A 22820-nucleotide genomic window follows, 5' to 3' on the forward strand; every position below is an offset into this window, starting at 1 on the left:
CACAATCCTGATTTGGATCAGATGATCACTGGATTGATCTGGATCACACTCCTCCCACCAACATTCAACCGTCATGTGTTTTGCCGTGATCATGCTGTGCCATTATTGCCACACACGACACGGCCCAGCTCCAGCTGACAGGAGACATGCCATTGCCCACAGGAGGCCAGCAGTGCCAGATTGAGGACACATTCGGGACAAGACTGCTTGCTATGTGGGGTATTATGGTATTCCCTTGAAAAAATGAGGTTCAGTATTTGGGAATAGTCATTACTAAAGATCAGCACAAAAGGTGTTTACTAAATTTCACCCCAATTGTTGAAAAGGCGAAAAGGAAATTAAATCAATGGCTTTTGGGAGATCTTTCTTTAAGGAAGAGAGATCTAATTACAAAGGCTGAGGATATTTCTAGACCGACTTATACAGCAATGGCTTTGCATCTGAATAGACACATTTGTAAAGAGATTGATAAAGTACTATTTGACTTTATATGGAAAACAAAATACAGTACATAATGAAATTATGTGATGAAAATTGTGAATTTTAAATAATACATTTTAAGTAAATTGGCTTAGTCAGATTGATAGAAATCCTTCCTCCATTTGGAACCTCATCCCTTCCCATATGCTTTCTAAAGTTGGTTATATTCATTTTCTTCTTGTTTGTAATTATAACATTGACAAAATACCAGTAAAATTATCTGAATTTCATCGCCAGGCATTTTTATAATGGTCCTTAATTTTCAAGCTTAACTTTTTACCGCATAAGTATACGGACCAACAAGGATATGTTATAAATGCAAATCATTGTTGTTACGACCGTCTAGGGATCTGTGTCGTAACTAAGAAAAAAAGTGAAATGAGTCTCACTACCAGAGAGATTAGGAAAACGTATTTACTTTTATTTACGGGCAACAGGAAACAAATTCCAACTTCAGAGGATGACAAGGCCAAAATAATAAACAAAATCCCCTTCGTGTTAATAAACTAAATTCCTAAACCAAAGAAAAGAAAATGAAATACACAATCCTTCCCTAACTCCCTAAATAAAAAAACAGAGTGCAAAATATATACATCAAAAGAAATGGCGTCAAACCTCCTACAGCCCTTAATACGTTGACAGTACAAATCACCCAATAGTTACATAAGGTAATTTAGACAATACAGATTCATATCAATAGCAGGACATAGCCTTGAACTCTTTCTCTCTGGCAAGATACTCAATCCTACGAAGTGCGAATTTAAAAGGCAGCGACGCAAGCACGCGGTGGCACAAAAGGAATCTGGAAGGTGTTTGGGGTGGTCCTTTTATTCTGGCTGGTTGTGGAGACGAACCAATCGCCGCGTCCCGTGAATTATCTGGAGGAACACCCATCTGAAAAACAAGCAAATACCCAGAAGGGACACCAGAGGGCAGAATAACACACAAACTCCTAACATTGTTTTTGAAATATTGTTTTGACAGTGGCATCATATTGGTAGATCAGGGGCTCGTTCTTCGTACGTTGCTTATTACATCCGAGATCAAATGACACATCCAAGATGATATCATCGTGCTAATCATGATCCGGCTAATTGGGTTCTTCGAACTCATCTGTTGTTTATGATTAGTATCGCTGGATTGAGTTATCTGAGATAACTGCGCGTTCATGCGCTGGCTTAAAAGGGGATATGTATCGATCGTAGAAACATTGATCAGCAACGCTGCTATTGGCTGTTCAGCGTGGCCAAAGAGCGCGCACAGTTTTTCTCCTCAACAGAGCAAGATAGTCGAAGTTTATTCGGAATTTTAATGTTTAATCAAAACGCCAGGAAACACAAAGTCTGCAAAAGCCAGGAGAGAGGGCTGGCAAAAAGTAGCAGACAATTTAAATCTGTTAGAAGTGGCCATGTTAGATGTTTTTATCACTTATTAGCCTTTTTTGTATTTTAATAATTGCATAATTAGGCTACTTTGTTCATTGTAATGTCAGAGTCACCACACTAGAACATGGGAACAAATAAAAGTGAAGTACAAAAATATTCTACACAGCCTAATGGTAATTTTTAGTTATATTATAGTCTCTTCTCTTTTATAAAAGGCACTGTTAAATAAATGGTTGTCTGTTTATAAAAGCAACCAAGAAAAAGGCTGAAAAAAAAGAAAAGATCTTAGTAGCCTACACTGTAAAATAATTGTACAAATATTGCTGCATTAAATGAAGGCCGCATTAAAAGTAATGATGAATTGCTTTGACTTGTGAAAGTGAAAACTGATAAACTTATATTAATGTAAAAATATTTTGCCATGAGTTATTGATCAAATTTTCCCGAGTGTAGTTCATTGTAATGACATTGTGTTTTCCTCTTTTGTGCACTTTTACATAATACACCAACACTTGTATCTGTTCCCAAGAAAGTGGTGGCTGAAATATGTGCAGTAAGTGGACATTTTCTAACTTTCCAAAGGAAAGAAAGTATAAGACTTTGTAATGTCCATTTGTTTCCATTGCACTGAATAACCCCTCTCAGATAACTGTCATATGGAGGAATAGCCTACCTGCAAGTGCATAAATAACTTTACTTCATTTATACTTGTATGCTTTATGGCTGCAATATAAGTTGCAGGATTCCACATCTACAGAAAGGCCTACAGAAGAGTCTGCACAGATAGAGAAGACATAGGCCTACAGGAGGGCAGTGGATAGACAACTTCTCCTTTTTATTTGTTGCATGAGGCATGTGTCTAATATCTTGTTGCAGGCACTTGACCACTGGCTTTTCTTTACAAAGAACAATTGAAATAAAACTCAAGGAACTAAGCATATTTGTCTTTTATTAAACATTTAATGATTTTTTTTTTGGCAATGTTGTGTAATATGGCACATGTAGCAATGTCACAGGCCCTGTCAGATGTGCAACCCTCAGACTTTTCAGACACTGAAATCTTCCCTTTAGTTAGCTGAAGTTCATCTCATTGTGTGCCCTTGTCCTGGCTAGAGCTGCATTGTAAATGGTTTGGGTCAGGGAATGGGGTCATAAAACACCTGTCTGCAGGAACATGTCATAATCACCTATGAAAAAATGCAGTTCTGTTAGGATCAATAAGTGTATGTAATACAGTGAGCTTGATATTTAATTGTGGAACTTTCCTTACCACTTTCAAATAATGTGCAGGAATGTGAATCTCTGAAAATTCTTAAGTCATGCACAGATCCTGACCTTTTTGCTTTCACATTTGTGATTATGGAAGATTTGTCAACTGCCTTTTTTTATTTGATATAATATTATTAATCTGGAATATTAAGAATCACAATTGTAACTGGGCAGCACATTTACATTGTGAACCCCCTTTCTGTTCACATAATCCCCTTCATTGAGGCCTTGATGGCAGCCTATAGTCTATGGTACCAATCACGTTAGTGAAGCCTGAGTGACATATACTGTAATCGGCATGGTCATGATTGCATGATCTTCATAAAAAAAGATGATAGCCTAAAGAAATTGCTTTAAAAAAAAACTGCTTTACAACATTGGGTCTTAAGTGGCTTGGAAATGCCAAAAAAAAAAAACTGTTTTTTAAACCTAAAAGCTCCAGGTAAACTCCAAATGACACGACAGACAGCACTTTCCATCAACTTCTCCGCATCTCCAGTGTAAAGGAAAGAGCCACTCGCAAATAATCTTAGGGCAATGCAAACAGTTTGTGCTGTATTTAAAGCCAGACTCCGACAAGTCGAAAATAAATGTGCGTTTCCAACAATTTAATAATGTAAACGACAATCTCACGAGTCACGAGGAAAAAAAACATCTCAGAAAGTGCACTATCGCGCTGCGCTGGACTTCCCGTATCAGCTCCGCTTATGAAGCCGCAAACTAATCCTGTTTACATGAAATAAGCCTGCTCTCGAGCAGGTTTAAGCTTGCGCAGCTGTTGCTATGACAGCAAGTCCAGGATGAGCTTCGAAGAACCAAACGATCCAAGATCATGCTAAATCGTCAACAATCAAATCCAGCTAACTGAGTTAGTGACGTACGAAGAACGAGCCCCAGTTATTTAATTTAAATGTTGTTGTTTTTTCACTTACAGTGAGTTTTTTGCACATTATAAGATTCCTGTTACAGGGGAATATACAAAATGTTTTGATGCAATATGTAGGATTTGAGGGCGAACTAAACACAAATGAGTCTTCCAGGTGATTCGTTCAAACACAATTCCACACAGACCTCAACACTCCAGACCCCAAATCAAGTCTAATCTAGGGCCATAAATAGAGTGGGCTCCAGCCAGTCTACGCTAACCAACGAAACCCCCAGCTAAGAACTTTATGGCCATGCAAGCTTCAAAGAGATGAGTCCAACTAAAGGTTCATCTTTGTTTTGTGTTGTTATCTATTATTTGGTCTTTTGGAGAACTACAGATAAGCACAGCCAGGTTTATATAATGCATTGTATATAACATGTTTTACATCATTTAAGAAAGTAATTGAGCTTTATATTGATCAATCCGATTTTCTATGAAGAAAAAAGCAGTTCAAACTTTGAAAATTTGTAAATGTGTTAATGTGTTATGTAGGTCTACATTAATCCCCCTAGTGTTACATTTGATGTTTTCTTGTATACTGTAGTATTTGTAACATACTCATCTTTCTCGTTAACAGCAAAAAAATAAAAAAAATAGTGCCCCCCCCCCCCCAAAAAAAAGAAGGGTTCAGACTTTTTTTATTATTTTTTTTATTAATGCCATGAACCAGAACAATACAATGAGACATAATTACTTAAAGTAAAACAAATACAAAATAATAAAGTAAAATAAAATAAGAACAGTGCCAGAGGACAAGAAAAAAAAGTATTACAAAGGTTCAGAGCCATAGAGAGAAAGAGTTTCTCTCTATGGCTCTGCAAAGGTTCAGCCACTGTGACGCAATCGCACTTCAAATGCGCCGCCCTCCGGATTGACACACACACACACACACACACACACACACACACACACACAACGTCGAGTCTTCCGAGGTGAGGAGAGCAGTTTACGGTATTTCTCATATTTACACAACTTTCAAACACACTTTATACAGTTTGATTAAGCAACAGACTCATTTCTGTATTGTTTTCATCGATCACAGCGATACTTGTGCGTCTTTTCTGGCGTCTTCCTACTGAAATAAACATTTAGTGCAGCAGCAGCGAGCATGAGGAGAATATGTGGAGTTCATTCAGACCTGAGCGATTTTGTGTTCGTTTGTGTGATTGTCTCGATGTTTGGAGTGAGAACTGTTACTGAATGTCTTGTCAAAAGTTAAAGTTTGAGATCTGTGAAGGGAATGGGACTCGATATCAAGTGTTGCTGCTGCCGTTTTATTTACTCTTAACATCTTTGGATTAAATTTGGTATTTCTTTATGTTGCATTGTTAAAATAGACTGGAAAGGATACCGCTAAATACTTTACATTGAGCCTATAGGGAGCCACGTGAGACAATTTAAACCTATATGTAAAAAATAATATATATACATAATGAGTACATTTTGACATAGTAAACGTTATTGTTTTGTGGTGCTCTTTATTTTAATAAAGGTTTTATGATCATTGCCAGTTTTTGCACATACAAAACTGTAACATGTTAATGATCTAATTACATTATTGCAGTGAATGTAGTTATTAAAATATAGATTAATATGGACATTTTATTGTTTAGTAGGGTATAGTTATTTACCTGAGTGTCAGTCAAGTGTTTGTTTTGTATTATTGATGTTTTATCCATGTCATATTGTGAGAAATAACAGTATCCTATTTCAATATAGCAGTTTTACAGGCTTTTATCATCCTGACTCAAATAATGTGTTTCTATCAGCAAACACTCAGAATAAAGTGAGATGATCTGCTGATGATCCTGAATGGCTTGTTGAATGAGTGTTGATAGTCTGAGGCTCATCAATATTAACAGATCTGCTGAAAACACTCTTTATTTCATGACAATAGTTCCAGTTTTCACCTCATTTATTATGCTGATGTCTTCAGATCTCCTGTAAATTGCTACTTAAAGCTCATTTCATTGGTGTCAACAGACTGAGGTATCTGTTGGAGACAAATCTGTAGGTAATTTGTTGGAGATCAAATTCTTACCATTGTTTATACATAGACGGTTTTACACTATTCTGTTGTCTATGAGCATAAAAACAAACTCAGTAACTGATATTTTTGATTTTGCTAGATCAGCTCCTCCCACTGTAATTCATCATCAGTGAAGCTCCTCCCACTGTAATTCAACATCAGTGAAGCTCCTCCCACATCACACACATCATCAGTGAAGCTCCTCCCACTGCAATTCTCCAATAAATGCTGGAATATTCCCATCAGCTGCAAGTGAAGACGAGGATCAGAGCATCAGGAAGAGCTGAAATCTGCAAATACTGAGTTTATTAAAGAGGACAGTGAGAACATGAGTGATCCAGAACCCTGCAGAATGAAACACACTGAAGATCCTGAAGAACAAAGAGGTTGGTGTTTATTCTTCATTCATTCATGATGCTGAAGAACATTCATGTTAGAAACATTCAAGCACTTCATCACTTTTAGATAAATAATTAAACTATAGGCTATGTGCACAAGCGCCGCGACGAACTTCCGCTATTGTCAGAAGTCGGCATATCAGTTTCCGGTTTACGGCCGCTTCATCGCATCCGCTGTAAACAAACAAGATGAGTGCTGCTGTTGTACGAAATAAAGAGATATAATGTGCGTGACACATCTAAGTTTCTAAGAACTGTAGGTGGATCTTACGGCCATTTCCCACATACTCCGTGTGTGTGTGTGCGGTGCAGGAGCTATAGTACTTCACATGATGCGTTTGCAGTGAATAACTGAGTCATGGCTGTACCACAAACACTTACTATTTTTATTTAAAATCCAGAAGTTACGCTGCAATTTTTATTTAATAAAATGTTTTTTTCAGCATTGCGATTCTCTTTGTACACATAACCTACACTCTTTAATGGACGCATGCACTTTTAAACACAATTTAAACAACGTAGGGTTATTATTCCATGCATTACTTATATTAAGTTGCTCAAGCAAGTGGTCAAATATTGAACTGTAAATTGACAAAAACAGACGACTCTCATGCCTTTTCTTTTCCATTTAAATTTTAATAAAATAAATCTTGCATAGCACAAAGAACTTGTTTTTCCACCTCCACAAATGAGATTGTTGATCATTATGTCGCCTTGTTGAAGTAAAAAGTAAAATCTTGTAATCTGAACCAGGTGTTATTCATCGTGTCAGGCTGTCAAAATTCGATGTATCGTTCAGCCCTATTTGGGATATTTAATCATTTAGCCTCATAGGCCTAGTGTTTATTTATCAGTATGAGTCATATTCTTACAATTTATGTCTATATACGTGTGTGTGTGTCAACAATTATTATTAATGCCAAGAATTATTAATGTTTTTTTCTGTCTAGATTATGAATTACCTGTTGGTTTTAATAAAGACTCGGCACTCATTTCTTTGTAAAACGCAAAGAATAAAATAGTGTGTTACACTTTACTGTGCGTTCAAAAACATGTGCAACTATTCTTCTGTGAAACAAACAGAATACAAAGTGTGTATTTTTCCAACCATACAAAGCTCTATATTTATCTGTGCGTTTACGCAGAACTTCTGTGATCATAATCTCCACACAGCGGTAATGATTTAGACGTTTAAGCCCTGAAGGCATTTTAACCCTTTCACGCATAGTTGTAACAACAATGACTTATCTTAGGGAATTAATTAGCTCAAATTAGCCTTAATGTGAATATGCATACGTTGCTTACATGAATTAAAGAATTCCCAAATAGGGAATTGGTCAAAACCTCGGCTTATATCAGAGGTTACACAATTACTTGTAGTACTCACTGATATAGACGGGTAGAATATGTTCAATTTGGGGAAATTTTAGATATAAGTTGAAGAATGTTCATTTATTGTACGAACTGTATGTCCAGCACACAAAATGTACAATATCTGAACGGAAATCTCACGTCTTTAACACTGATAGACAATTCCTTTTCTGTGGCCACAAGAAAATAACTATCTTCGTGTTTTAGACCATTTGAGATTTCTTTCAATAGTAAAATTTATCGTAGAGCGTTAAGAGGTAAAGATCTGCACTACTCAGGGACTCAGTATTGAAACAAACAGGCAAACTTAATTCAAATGATTTAACAAAGTTTATTCAAACGAGCTACTGGTTACATATACTAATTTTAAATCACACAGGAGTAAATATGCATAAACAAAAACAATATACGATCGCAAATAAGGAATACAACAAAATAAACGTAAGATCAAAAGGTTAGAGTAGGGGAAGAAAAAGGGAGAATATAAGAGAGAGAGAGAGAGAGAGAGAGAGAGAGAGAGAGAGAGAGAGAGAGAATTTTAAGAATGGGTTTTGTGTGTGTACACTGAGAGCGTGGTAAGGAGAGGTGTGTGTGTGTGTGTGTAGGAGCACGCCTTTAGCAGCACGTGGCCGTGTGTTTCTGTCTAGGAACACGTGAATAGGTGGGCGTGTATGTGTGTGTGTAGTGCAGATGTGTGCGTCAAAGAGTGTGGAAGTGTGAGTGAAGAGAAATTAGAGATAGGTAGAACAGTTCAGTCATTCACACGAAACCCCAATAGACACAGTAATGTTAGACACTTTAAACAGCACTTCAGATTGTAAAGTTAAAGTCTACGTTACTCGGGGTGAAGCTCGGCCTTTGTGTGTCCGTGCGTCGAGTCGGAGTAGACGAAGCGTCTGGTCACGTGGTCACCGAAACAGAGGTCACAGCGTCTAGTTGCTATGGCGACTGGAAACGAGCGAAAACTTAGCAAGATGACTTTAGCTTTAAGTTGATTTCGTTGGTTGGTTGAAGGAGACTATCAACTGAAGTAAAAGTAGTTTTAAGAAAATAAAACTTGGAAGAAAAATGAAAATAAAGCGAACGAAGCTTCCAAGGATGGAAGAAGGCGTGTCGTTTCTCTCTCTCTGGCGATGTGCATTTTAGAGGAGGAAAACATGATATTTTAAAGGGGCCCAACTCACGCCCTCTCACGTATGTGAGCCAATGGTCCTTAACGGCGGGTCGGGTCCACCTCCTGACGTTTCGAGGGTCGATACGCCCCTTCCAACTAAGTATTGGAAGATAAATTCGTTCCCAATATTGATAACACTGTGATTAATAAGAGACTGCGTCTTCGGAGATTTTGGGTCAAAGATTCAACACCGTTGAGATTTTTGGAAGAGAACAATACCGTGAATGACCATGCTATGGTCTGAAGTCATGAAGATATAAGATTTTCCACTATAACAAGCATTTCATTCTTTGAGTATATCATAAAACTAGATTATAGCGGTCTGATTTATAGGGACCGTGACATATAACACAAATACATTTCAAGAATACATTTGGAAAAGGGTGATTTTTGATCACAATGTCCGGACATTTGAGCTTCTCTGTGTAATTGGAGGGGATGCCGAAAGTTCACAGGTTGTCGTGTCCGATGCGTGAACTGCGTCTCCCCCCCCCCTTTCTTTCCTGAGGGGGAGACCAGTATGTATGTATGTAATCAATGGGCATAGTATTTGGGATAAGGGATCATGCATACATCACGAGAATACATTTTAAACATTTCACAAGATGATTTCGATCCATACAATGGTAGGATCTGTGTGTGTTTCCTTGTGTGTGTGTGCGGACAGTCTTGAGAGTTCACACCCTGGCGCGTTGAACATTTGTCCCCGAGCACGGGATGAGAGTCTATGTGTGTGTGCGTTACTAGTTTTGATTAGATTAGCGGTCGAACAGAGTCTGGTTGTTTTCTTACGTGTTGACTGAGTGTCTAAATGTAAATGAATGTCTGACAGAGAGTCCCTAGGGTCCTCTTGAGATTGCTTTTATTGGTCAGGGGGGATTGCTCTTGTTGATCAGCGGATGTTCGCGGAGCCATAAACTAGAAGTCCCATATGGTCGATCAGTAAGGGATCTCTGTTTTCAGATAGGCAGTTCCATGATTTATGCCATTTGTCGGCGCCGTTGGGTCTATGTCCTTCAAGGAAGGATCTTGAGACAATAGGGGTGTTTGTGTATTAGAATTTGTGTTAATCTAATCAAGTCAGACAGCGACAAATGGGGTTTGGTCACGAGGAGTTTGAGCAATTTTTTAATTACATGCACTGGCCGTCTCCTTTGTGTTACATAGTGGTCACTACAGTGGACAGCTATTAAAATAGCATTTTCTTGAATTTGCACGGGTTTTTATGGCAAAGTTGCACATCAATCTCTTCATTGGACCCTGGTGCATCATCCTATAAATTGCAACCAAGTGGCAAGCCTTTGTGTTTCGATTTTTTTCCCCCTCCAAACCAAGATGGCCAAGGGTCAGTCAGACATGCCAAGTTGCTCCAGAATATCCACCCATTCCTTCTATCCTAGGAGACTCTTGTAGGTAAAAAAAATATTGCAGCATCAAGCAATATCTAATGAGTCATATCACAGTAAAATTTTCCACGTTTTGATTTTAGATTGAGAGAAAACTCAGCTAACTTTCAGCTACAATTCATAATTATAATGTGAATATTGTTTTTGAAATTTAAAACTTAAAAACTTAATATGCATTGACTTTTTCTACTGCAAATAAATGTACTGGTATTATTAGAATGTAATTTTCATTGACATTGAAAAAAGTCATGTGATTACATAATGTATGACACTTGTAATGCAATATCTGATATCAAAGATACGCGACGTGCAACTTGTATGAAGTTGTATGAAGCCATTGCAATTTTTTGCATTTATATTTTTTGTATATATTTTATAGTTTTCACATTATTTGATATAATTGCATTGATTAGTTTGTTAAATTCACATACTTTATCTGTTTGATTATTGTCTTATATTTAATACACTATATCTATATCACTAAACCAACCGCATGCTGTCCACTCAAGTGGACATCTGAAGATCTCTTTGAAAAATTTGTAAAAAAAATAAAATAAAAATCAATTCTTGTTTTTCATACCCTAATAGCAATAAAAACACATAGGAAAAAAATCCTGACTGAGGTTATCATAATTCATGCATGAAAGGGTTAGGAATTGTTTTGTCTGAGTGATGTACATTAAAGTACAGACTCATAACTCTATAAAACTAAAGCAAGGAGAGTCAAAAGGGACGTATCGTTTGATAGAACACTTTTCAAATCTTTAGACCATATTTAGACATTCTCATCCTGAGAAACTGCTTATAAAAGAATTTTTTTTTTTTCTTATTTTAAATTCTTAATTGACATGCAATATCTCAGGAAGGAAACTTTTTTTTTTTGTTTTAGTTCTCCTACATGTGAGCTGCATCCATATCAGATTTTGTGGTGATTTCGTAAAGTAATCAAAAGTTACAGCATTTGGATGAGGAATATCTCGTGATCAACGCAATAGATTATATTTTAATCGGGATCTGATTTAACCCCCTGGGGTCGACGGTATCGCCGGCGATACCAGCTCGCTTTTTTTCAGTTCAGTTCAAAAGAAATTAATTTTGCTCTGTGGACTTTGATATTACAAGCAAGTTTCATACATCAATCGATTCTGTTAAATGTGTATTATTTTTGTGTATACTCACAATAAAAACAAAGTGTTTTGCTTTTTGCCAAATAAAGAAAAATAAACGTGATGCGAGTTCTGCCTTCTCTCTGTCAGTGAAGACCATTCTGAAACGCGTCCGAAAATGAACGGTAACTCAGCGAATACTCAGTCAAACAGACGTACAGATACACAGACATGAAGCTTGAATTCTATGCTTTTATATGAGGTAATTTATATAAAAAACAAATATTCTTATCTTGTGAAATCTGTATTAAAAGAGAGCAATCCCAGTCGAGCTCATTAGAGCTAATTCAAAAGTAATGTGACTCCGCCCACGGAGAGCGCGTGCTATTCAAACGCAAATGTCTGAGGCAATCCAAGCAAACCTGTGAACGCCCCCATCTCAGCTCGAGAAAACAAGTTTATTCAGATCATTGTAGCCTACGTGTTTACACCATCTGGCAGCACTGTGAGAAATATTAATAATGGAAAATCTACCTCAGAGTGCGGGTATTGCAGGAGAGAGGATCCGAATATGTAGTAATTTTTTTTTCCTTCTCAAGTTAATCGCGTTTCTGTGAATGAATGAACGGCAGCCGCAGAGATGCACTGTTTATCACAGCTCGCAAAAAGACAGTTTAAATTTAAATTGCGTCTCTGTGTGAATGAATGATGATGTTTTAGCAAACTGTATTGCTATACTGAGTTGAGTAAAAATCGACAGAAATATGTTGAAATAAAATGTAGGCTATTTGTATAAGCAACGTATTAAACTGCAAATTAACATTTATATGCCCTATATTTCATAAAAACAACGTTACAGTCAGGCGTTTCTGTTTGTGTATGAATGTTTCGGTTTTTAGCAAACTGTATTGCTACAGTCAGTAAATATCCACTAAAATATGTTGAAATAAAATGTATTTGTATAAGCAACGTATTAAACTGCAAATTAACATTTATATTTCTTATAATAAAAATTAAAGACCTATGTTACATACATATGAAAGACAACATTTCGTTGATTAGTTTTGGATAGATTATACATTTTTACTGTAAAATATCTGCCACCTCAAATAAGCTTTTGTTTGCCAATATTTGCTTATGTTAAATATAATATGTTTTGTCAAAAATAAAGTTATCAAATAATCAATCAAATCCTTAACTTTGAAATATGTATGATAAAATGTATACTTTAGTTTTTACAAAGAAAGATTACACTTGAATTGTTGTTGTAATTGTAACCTTTTTAATAAAAAAAATATTTACAAGGTAGATGTAAACAAACTATTAAAAGGTAAATATAAGCCTTTTCTTTAAATAACTTTTATTGTGTTTTATTATTGACAAATTTGGGGAGAGGATAAATATTCCAAAACTGAAAATACAGTATGAGAATTAACTGCACAATTACTAGACATGTTTTCCTTGGATATTATAGGCCAAATTGCAAGCACAATATGTGGAAAATTAAAAAAGAATTGAGATGCTTCCAACTGTTGCTCTTGCATTCTTGTGGCTCAGTGACTCACCTGAATGAATGGCTAATTAAGTATGCAGGCCCCATTGTCTCCTAAGGTGTGAACTACTACATATACATGACCGTTGACGCCCACTCCGCATATTGCCTTTCCAAACAGAAAGTGCTTTGCAAAATTCAAATCAATGTATTGTGTTATGTGAATGATAAGGCAGGGTGATTTTCACTTCATTTTGAAGAAAAAACACTAGGCGATGACATCTTTTAGACAAAAGTCTTATTGGCACATATTTAGAATGTGTTTTATGGCCTAATTTCAGAAACTTTAGTTTTTAGTTTTTTCAATAACCATGCATAAACATTATTCTCTCAAAAATGCAGACATGTACATTCTTGTTGCTCACATTTCATGGTAGCCCTGTTTGTGCTAAATAGTGTGTAATTTTTTTTTGCCATTAAAATGTTTATAAGCAACTGAAAAAAGCAAAAATGTCAGGGCATGTCAGAACATCTCAAGGACCCCCAAAACACCTTAGACCCCAGAGGGTTAATCTGCTGTAAATAATGATGTGCCATTTTCTAAGATCTGTGTGTTTCATGAAGGTATGAGCGAAAATACCACTTAGACTTTTATGTCCTTTCACTTTATATTTCTTTCTTTTAATTATTTTGATATGCTGAAAATTTAAACATTTTCTTTCATTTCAGACCCGATGGAAGTGAAGGAGGAGAGTGAAGAACTGAGTGAAGTGAAGGAGGAGAGTGAAGAACTGAGTGAAGTGAAGGAGGAGAGTGAAGAACTGAGTGAAGTGGAGGAGGAGAGTGAAGAACTGAGTGAAGTGAAGGAGGAGAGTGAAGAACTGAGTGAAGTGGAGGAGGAGAGTGAAGAACTGAGTGAAGTGGAGGAGGAGAGTGAAGAACTGAGTGAAGTGAACGAGGAGGAACATCATGTCAAACCTGGAGAAAAACCTTTGAGTCGCTCAAAGACTAAAAATACATTTTTAAAGAAAAGAAGAGCCAAGAAATCTACAACCTGCACTCAGTGTGGAAAGAGTTTCACAAACACACGTAATCTTGACCGTCACATGAGAGTTCACACTGGAGAGAAGCCGTTCTCATGTGATCAGTGCGGGAAAAGTTTCCCAAGGAAAGATAGTCTAGAGATTCACATGAGGATCCACACTGGAAAGAAGCCGCTCCCCCGCACTCAGAGTGGGAAGAGTTTCATAGACAAACGTAATGTTAAACAACACATGAGTATCCACACCGGAGAGAAGCTGTTCACTTGTGATCAGTGCGGGAAGACTTTCACACAAAAACCAAATCTTAGTCGACATATGATGATCCACACTGGAGAGAAGCCTCACACATGTGATCAATGTGGGAAGAGTTTCGCACAATCAGGGCACCTTAAGGTTCACATGAGGATCCACATTGGAGAGAAGACGTTCACATGTGATCAGTGTGGAAAAAAATTTCTTAGGGCATCAAACCTGAAGGCACACCTGAGGGTTCATATGAAGAAGAAGTCTCACTCATGTTCTGAATGTGGAAAGAGTTTTTCACTGCTGTATAATTTACAATTACATCAAAGAATTCATACTGGTGTAGGAGTTCATATGTGCTTTGAGTGTGAGAAGACTTTTACTACAGCACAATGTTTAAAACTACACCAGATGATTCACACTGGAGAAAAACCTTACAAGTGTTCACACTGTGACAAGAGATTCACTCAGTCATCATATCTGAAAATGCATGAGAGGATCCACACTGGAGAAACCCCTTACAAGTGTTCACACTGTGACAAGAGATTCAGTATATCATTAAATCTGAAAACACATGAGAGGATCCATACTGGAGAAAAACCGTACAAGTGTTCACACTGCGACAAGAGATTCAATCAGTCGTCATATCTAAAAGTACATGAGAGGATCCACACTGGAGAAAAACCTTACAAGTGTTCACACTGTGACAAGAGATTCATTCGCTCAGCAGATCTGAAAACACATGAGAGGATCCACACTGGAGAGAAGCCGCACACGTGTGATCAGTGTGGAAAGAGTTTCTCTATTAAAAGTCAGCTGAAGCAACACATGAAGATCCATGCAGAGGAGAAACAACATCACCACAGTCTGAAATCACGGTAAGTAGTTCATCTTTATGTGCTGAGAAACACAGTCTGTTCTGTGTAAGTTAGTTTCTTATCAGCTAGGATGAGTGTCATGACATTTTGTTGGTTGATCTAACATAGGGCTGTGTGATATTAAAACAAAAAAGCGGTAATTCCCTACAAACCAAGCCTTAAACTTCTTGTCTGGCCTTAACAATTTTGATTTTTGATTTGAATTTTATCACTTCGGGGACTTATGAATTTTATATGCGAACCGAAATTTCCCGACAACGCTTTATCTGTAGAGTGGTAAAGGGATCCTCCATAAGGAGAATCTATTTGGCACTTCAGCACTGCGTTGTCATCGGGTCCAGGCGCAGGTCCTTCATCAGATCTGGATACAGCCTGGATCCGGCAGGCTGCGGGAAAACCTTGGGATAAACAAAACCACTAAAATTAGCGTAGATGCCATTCTTCTTATGATGTAACGAGTACATCAGGATTTATGGGAAGTGTTCCCGGTTCCGGCTGACCTAATCTATGCAGCCTAACATTGAATTTTAGAAGTCTATAATGTGTTATGTGTATGCTAGGTCAAAGAGATGTGTCTTTAGTCTAGCTTTGAACTGACAGAGTGTGTCTGCTTCCCGGACAACGTTAGGAAGATTGTTCCAAAGTTTTGGTGCTGAATAGGAAAAGGATCTACCACCAGCAGTCGATTTAGATATTCTAGGTATTATCAACTGGCCGGAATTTTGAGATCGCAATAGACGTGAAGGACTATAATGCGTTTAGAGCTTGCTCAAGTACTGCGGAGCTAAACCATTTAGTAAGTAATTCAGTGCTTTGTAAGTAATCAGCAATATTTTTTAATTTATACAACATTTAATAGGGAGCCAATGCAGTGTTGACAGAACTGGGCTAATATGGTCATACTTCCTGGTTCTGCTAAGAACTCGAGCTGCTGCGTTTTGGACCAGCTGTAGTTTGTTTATTAAGCGTGCAGGGCAACCACCCAGTAGAGCATTACAATAATCTAGCCTTGAGGTCATGAACGCATGAACTAATTGTTCCGCATTTGTCAATGAGAGCATATGGCGTAATTTAGATATATTTTTAAGATGGAAAAATGTGGTTTTACAGATATTAGACACGTGACTTTCAAATGAAAGATTGGTATCAAAGAGCACACCCAGGTTCCTAACCGACGACGAAGACTTGACAGAGCAGCCATCAAGTGTTAAGACAGTATTCTAGATTATTACATGAAGAAGTTTTTTGTCCAATAATTATAATCTCTGTTTTTTCAGAGTTAAGTAGTAGCAAATTCATCCAATTTTTTTATATCAGCTATGCAATCTGTTATGCATTCTGTTAATTTAGTGAATTGGTAGTTTTCATTAGGCTGTGAAGAAATATAGAGCTGAGTATCATCAGCATAACAGTGAAAACTAATGCCATAATAATAATAATAATAATAATAAGTTTTATTTATATAGCGCCTTTCCAGAGCTCAAGGACACTTTACAATAGACAAACAACAATAAAGGCAGTTGACAAAGACAGCAGACAGAACAACAGTAGGCAGTTGAGAGTGCAAGTACAGTAAGTGAAAAATGGGTAGATGGGGAGGCAATCAGCATAATACAGACAGATATAACTTTGAGAAAAAAAATTAAGAATTATAACATTCAGAAAATAGGTGAGTTTTGAGCATGGATTTGAATGCTTGCCATGCTTCCTAATGATATCTCCCAAGGGTAGCATGTACATAGTGAACAGCAGCGGTCCTAGTACTGAGCCTTGTGGTACGCCATACTGAACTTGTGATCGATAAGACATCTCTTCATTTACTGCTACAAACTGATAACTGTCAGATAAGTATGATTTAGACCATGCTAATGCAATAACACTAATGCCAACATAGTTTTCTAGTCTATTTAAAAGAATGTTGTGGTCACTGGTGTCAAATGCAGCACTTAGATCAAGTAACACTCATAGCGAGATACAACCACGATCGGATGATAAGAGCAAATCATTTGTGACTCTGTGACTCTAAATCCTGACTGAAAATCCTCACAGATATAATTTCTGCTGTGTAATTTTGCTGTGTAATTTCATTACTGCTGTGTTGCTTGGAAATTTCTGGGCTTGAAGCTTTCTTTTTCGTTAGTTTAGCCAGTTTCAAATAAATACCTAGGGTTTTGTTTATTTTCTTCTGATAGGGTTGAAAAATAAGCAGATCTAGCAGCTTTTAAGGCCTCTCTGTATGCAATTGAACTCTCCTTCCATGAAATGTGAAATACCTCTAGTTTTGTTTTCTTCCAGTTGCACTCCATTTTTCTGGCTGCTCTCTTAAGGGCCTGAGTGTGCTCGTTGTACCACGGCAATGGACTATTTTCTTTAATCTTCTTTAAGCGCAACGGAGCAACTGTGTCTAAAGTGCTGAAAAAGAGAGTTAAAATTTTCTGTTGCAATATCGAGTTCTTCTAAGCTATCTGGGATGCTGAGATGATTAAACTGATTAGGAAGATTATTGATAAAGCAATCTTTAGTGGCAGAAGTGATAGGTCTAACATATTTGAAACACGGAGTCGGCTTTGCAGCCTTGGCTAAATTTAATTTACACGAGACTAAATAATGATTTGAGATGTAATCGCTCTGCTGCAGAATTTCAACGGCATCAACATTTATTCTGTGTGATAATATTAGATCTAGAGTATGATTACGACAATGAGTCGGTCCTGACACGTGCTGTCTAACTCCAATAGAGTTCAGAATGTCTTTAAATGCCAATCCCAATGCATCTTTTTCATTATCTATATGTATATTAAAATCACCAACAATTAGTACTTTATCTGCAGCCAATACTAACTCTGATAGAAAGTCAGCAAATTCTTTGATAAAATCTTTATGGTGCCCTGGTGGCCTGTAGACAGTAGCCAGCACAAATCTCAAACATAATTTGTCATTTACACTATATATTTTTACATTAATTATGTACAAATAAACAACTAAATACTTGAAATTGTTTAAGTTGTGGGCCCTGAATCTATAATCTATGGAAGTTTAACGGTTTGAATGGAATTATGGAAATAAATAAACTTTTCCATGATATTCAAATTTTTGGAAAGGGTCTGCATTGCCAAGTTGATCAAAGAGGAGTTGTTGGTATTTAAATAGTTTTTTTTTACATTCATGTTAATATTACATTGTCAGATTTGTGACATTACTTTTTATGTAATGCTAAAACACTGCTGGTCACTTTCAGAAGTTGTAGTGAGGCTTTCTATTCCAAAAAGAATGTGAAGCATTTATACTATATTGGCAAAAGTTTTGGGACATCTGCCTTTACATGCACATGAACTTTAAGGATATCCCATTCTTAATCCATAGGGTTTAATATGTATATTTGTATATTTGTTAATATTATAACAAATATACACTATATTGCCAAAAGTAATGGGACGCCCCTCCAAATCATTGAATTCAGGTGTTCTAATCACTTCCATGGCCACAGTTGTATGAAATCAAGCACTAGGCATGCAGACGCTTCTACAAACATCTGTGAAAGAACGGGTCGCTCTCAAGAGCTCAGTGAATTCAAGCGTGGGACCGTGATAGGTTTCCACCTGTGCAATAAGTCCATTCGTGAAATTTCCTCACTACTAAATATTCAACAGTCAACTGTTAGTGGTATTATAACAAAGTGGAAGCAATTGGGAACAATAGCAACTCAGCCATGAAGTGGTAGGCCATGAAAAAGTCAGTAGCTACAGACCTCCAAACTTTGTGTGGCCTTCAGATTGGCTCAAGAACAGTGCAGAGCTTCATGGATTGGGTTTCCATGGCCGAGCTCTGCATCCAAGCCTTACATCACCAAGCGCAATGAAAAGTGTGAGATGCCACTGGACGAATCACGCTTCTCTAGCTGGATATCCGATGGACAAATCTGGGTTTGGTGGTTGCCAGTAGAACGGTACTTGCCTGACTGCATTGTGCCAAGTGTAAAGTTTGGTGGAGGGGGGATTATGGTGTGGGGTTGTTTTTCAGGGGTTGGGCTTCGCCCCTTAGTTCCAGTGAAAGGAACTCTTAATGCTTCATCATATCAAGAAATTACCGACAATTTCATGCTCCCAGCTTTGTGGGAACAGTTTGGGGATGTTCCTGTTCTAACATGACTGCGCACCAGTGCTCAAAGCAAGGTCTATAAAGACATACATGAGCGAGTTTGGTGTGGAGGAACTGGACTGGCCTGCAGAATCCTGTCCTCAACCTGATAAAACACCTTTGGGATGAATTACAGCGAAGACTGCGAGCCACACTAATGCGCTTCTAGAAAAATGGTCCAAAATTCCAATAAACACACTTCTAAATCTTGTGGAAAGCCTTCCTAGAAGAGTTGAAGCTATTATAGCGGCAAAAGACGGGCCAACTCCATATTAAACCCTATGGATTAAGAATGGGATATCCTTAAAGTTCATGTGCATGTAAAGGCAGACGTCCCAAAACTTGCCAATATAGTATAAATGCTTCACATTCTTTTTGGAAAAGAAAGCCTCACTACAACTTCTGAAAGTGACCAGCAGTGTTTTAGCATTACATAAAAAGTAATGTCACAAATCTGACAACGTAATATTAACATGAATCTAAAAAATAAACTATTTAAATACCAACAACTCCTCTTTGGTCAATTTGGCAATGCAGACCCTTTCCAAAAATTTGAATATCATGGAAAAGTTTAGTTATTTCCATAATTCCATTCAAACCGTTAAACTTCCATAGATTATAGATTCAGGGCCCACAACTTAAACAATTTCAAGTAGTGATCGACCGATATATCGGTCGGCCGATAATAGGGCTGAAACGATTAGTCGACTTTGTCGACAACGTCGACAATAAAAAATTGTCGACAAATATCTTTGTTGTCGAGTAGTCGTTTGATCCCACGTGACCTAATGTAAGGGCCTGCAATATCGCGATTTGACCGCTACGGCGCTGTAGCGCTAGAGTGTGATGCAGCCGTTACAAATGTCTGCCGTTACAAATGTTGGTCTGCTGTCTGCCGATCGATTGCTCCTGTCTGCCTCGCTGCCTGCTGTGAGTGTGTTTGTGTGCTTCAGTGCTGTAAGCTCCGTCTTAGCCTTATATTTCTTTGTTTTGAACCATCATTTTACTACCATTTCTAGTTGTTTATACTACTACATTTTACCCAACATCTCAGATTAACCTGACATCGCTAGCTTTTGTTATTAGTACTACTAGCACAAAACGCTAGTAATTCGCTAGCCTGTTAACGCGCCACTCGTGCGCTCAGCTATTTTTATTTATTTATTTTTCTCTCGCGCGTCCGCGCCTTTGAGTTCATAAAAAGCTCAGGTGAGTAAGAATCAGTCAACAAACACGGTGAGTAATGTCTTGTCCTGTTATTGTCACTTGCACTTCATGTCACATGTTTAGTATAGCCTTCTCTGTCGACAATATAGGATTTATATGTGATAAATGTAAGGAGACAGTTAGGTTGACAGAGAAGATTTCAGAATTAGAAACACGCATCCAAACTTTAATTGAGGATAGTAAGAGTGCTAGTGCTTTAGATGTTTTGGATGCGCATAGAATAGAGAACTCTTTACATGGCGTGGTTCCGGCTGAAGTAGAGCCTGCGCAGCCGGGCAAATGGGTGACAGTGAGGGATCGCTCTAGTCGCGGATCTAAAAACCACTCTTCCGTTCCGATTACCATAACAAATCGATTTGCCCCGCTCAGTGAAACACCCACTGAGAATGATTGTGCCCTAGTTATTGGCGATTCTATCACACGGAACGTGAAAATAGAGACACCAACCACCATAGTCACATGTTTGCCGGGAGCCAGAGCGCCTGACATCAAAGCAAATTTAAAAGTGCTGGCTAATGCTAATCGTAAATTCTCTAAGATCATTATTCATGTCGGCACTAATGATGTTCGACTCCGCCAGTCGGAGATCACCAAAATTAATATTAAAGAGGTGTGTGAACTTGCAAGTACGATGTCAAGGACTGTAATTTGCTCTGGCCCCCTTCCTGTTCGCAGGAGTGATGAGATAGTTAGTAGATTATGTTCGCTTAACGGTTGGCTGTCTAGGTGGTGTCCGCTTAATAATATAGAATTCATAGACAATTGGAAAAGTTTTTGGGGCAAACCTGACCTGTTGAAAAGAGATGGTATTCATCCCTCCTGGGATGGTGCTGCTCTTCTCTCTAGTAATATGGCTCATAGTCTTAGAGCTCAAACATGACAATCTGGGGCTCAGGTCAGGAAGCAGACAGACTGGCTAAACCGACCGTCTGCTAGCGGCCTCGCGTCACCAAGGTCAGATAAATCCCATCACATAGAGCCTCTTTCACCTAGCTATCATCATATAGAGACTGTGTCTGTTCCCCGAATTTGGAAATCCAAAAAAACGTTTAAACCCATCTAAGGTTAAAAATTTAATTGATGTTCAACAAATAAAAAACAGCTATATTACAGATGAGCAAATGCTAAAGCTTGGGTTGCTGAATATTCGATCGCTTACTTCAAAAGCACTCGTTGTTAACGATATGATTTCAGATAATAACCTAGATGTGCTGTGTTTGACAGAAACCTGGCTAAAACCAAACGATTACATTACTTTAAATGAATCAACCCCGCAAGATTACTGTTATAAACATGAGCCTCGTCTGAAACGCAAAGGGGGTGGTGTTGCTGTAATTTATAGTAATAGTTTCAAAACCACTAAGAAATCAAGTTTTAAATATAATTCTTTTGAAGCATTGGTGCTTAATGTAAAAATATATAGTGTAAACGATAAATCACGTTTGAGATTTGTGCTGGCTACTGTATACAGGCCACCAGGGCACCATACAGACTTTATCAAAGAATTTGCGGACTTTCTATCAGAATTAATATTGACTGCAGATAAAGTACTAATTGTTGGTGATTTTAATATACACATCGATAATGAAAAAGATGCATTGGGATTGGCATTTAAAGACATTGTAAATTCAATTGGAGTTAGACAACACGTGTCAGGACCTACTCATCGTCGTAATCATACTCTAGATCTAATATTATCACACGGAATAGATGTTGATGCCGTTGAAATTCTGCAGCAGAGCGATGACATCTCAGATCATTACCTAGTCTCGTGTAATTTGCATTTAGCCAAGGCTGCAAAGCCGACTCCGTGTTTCAAATATGTGAGACCTATCACTTCTGCTACTAAAGATTGCTTTATTAATAATCTTCCTAATCAGTTTCAGCATCTCAGCATCTCAGATAGCTTAGAAGAACTAGATATTACAACAGAAACGTTTAACTCTCTCTTTTCCAGCACTTTAGACACAGTTGCTCCGTTGCGCTTAAAGAAGATTAAAGAAAATAGTCCAACGCCGTGGTACAACGAGCACACTCGGGCCCTTAAGAGAGCAGCTAGAAAAATGGAGCGCAACTGGAAGAAAACAAAACTAGAGGTATTTCGCATTTCATGGAAGGAGAGCTCTATTGCTTACAGAGAGGCTTTAAAAGCTGCTAGATCTGCTTATTTTTCAACCCTATTAGAAGAAAATAAACATAATCCTAGGTATTTATTTGAAACGGTGGCTAAACTAACGAAAAATAAAGCTTCAAG

The 22820-nt window shown here is 37.6% G+C and overlaps 1 protein-coding gene across 2 annotated transcripts in view; it reads left to right on the forward strand.

Moving 5' to 3' along the window:
- The first annotated feature begins 4944 nt into the window (after positions 1–4944).
- The window catches only part of LOC308699899 (uncharacterized protein), a 28077-nt gene continuing 10201 nt past the window's right edge, over positions 4945–22820 (forward strand). Inside the window, exons 1-3 of one of the 2 annotated variants that reach the window (XM_081381045.1) lie at positions 4945–5013; positions 6192–6477; positions 13768–15202. In XM_081381045.1, the coding sequence (XP_081237171.1) occupies positions 6420–6477; positions 13768–15202 (1493 nt within the window). In that variant the 5' untranslated portion in view covers positions 4945–5013; positions 6192–6419. The remainder of the gene's footprint in view (positions 5014–6191; positions 6478–13767; positions 15203–22820) is intronic. The other variant, XM_081381044.1, reaches the window with a different exon arrangement.

Source organism: Scardinius erythrophthalmus (genome assembly GCF_964197995.2).
Source record: "Scardinius erythrophthalmus genome assembly, chromosome: 1".
In the NCBI taxonomy this organism is placed as follows: domain Eukaryota; kingdom Metazoa; phylum Chordata; class Actinopteri; order Cypriniformes; family Leuciscidae; genus Scardinius; species Scardinius erythrophthalmus.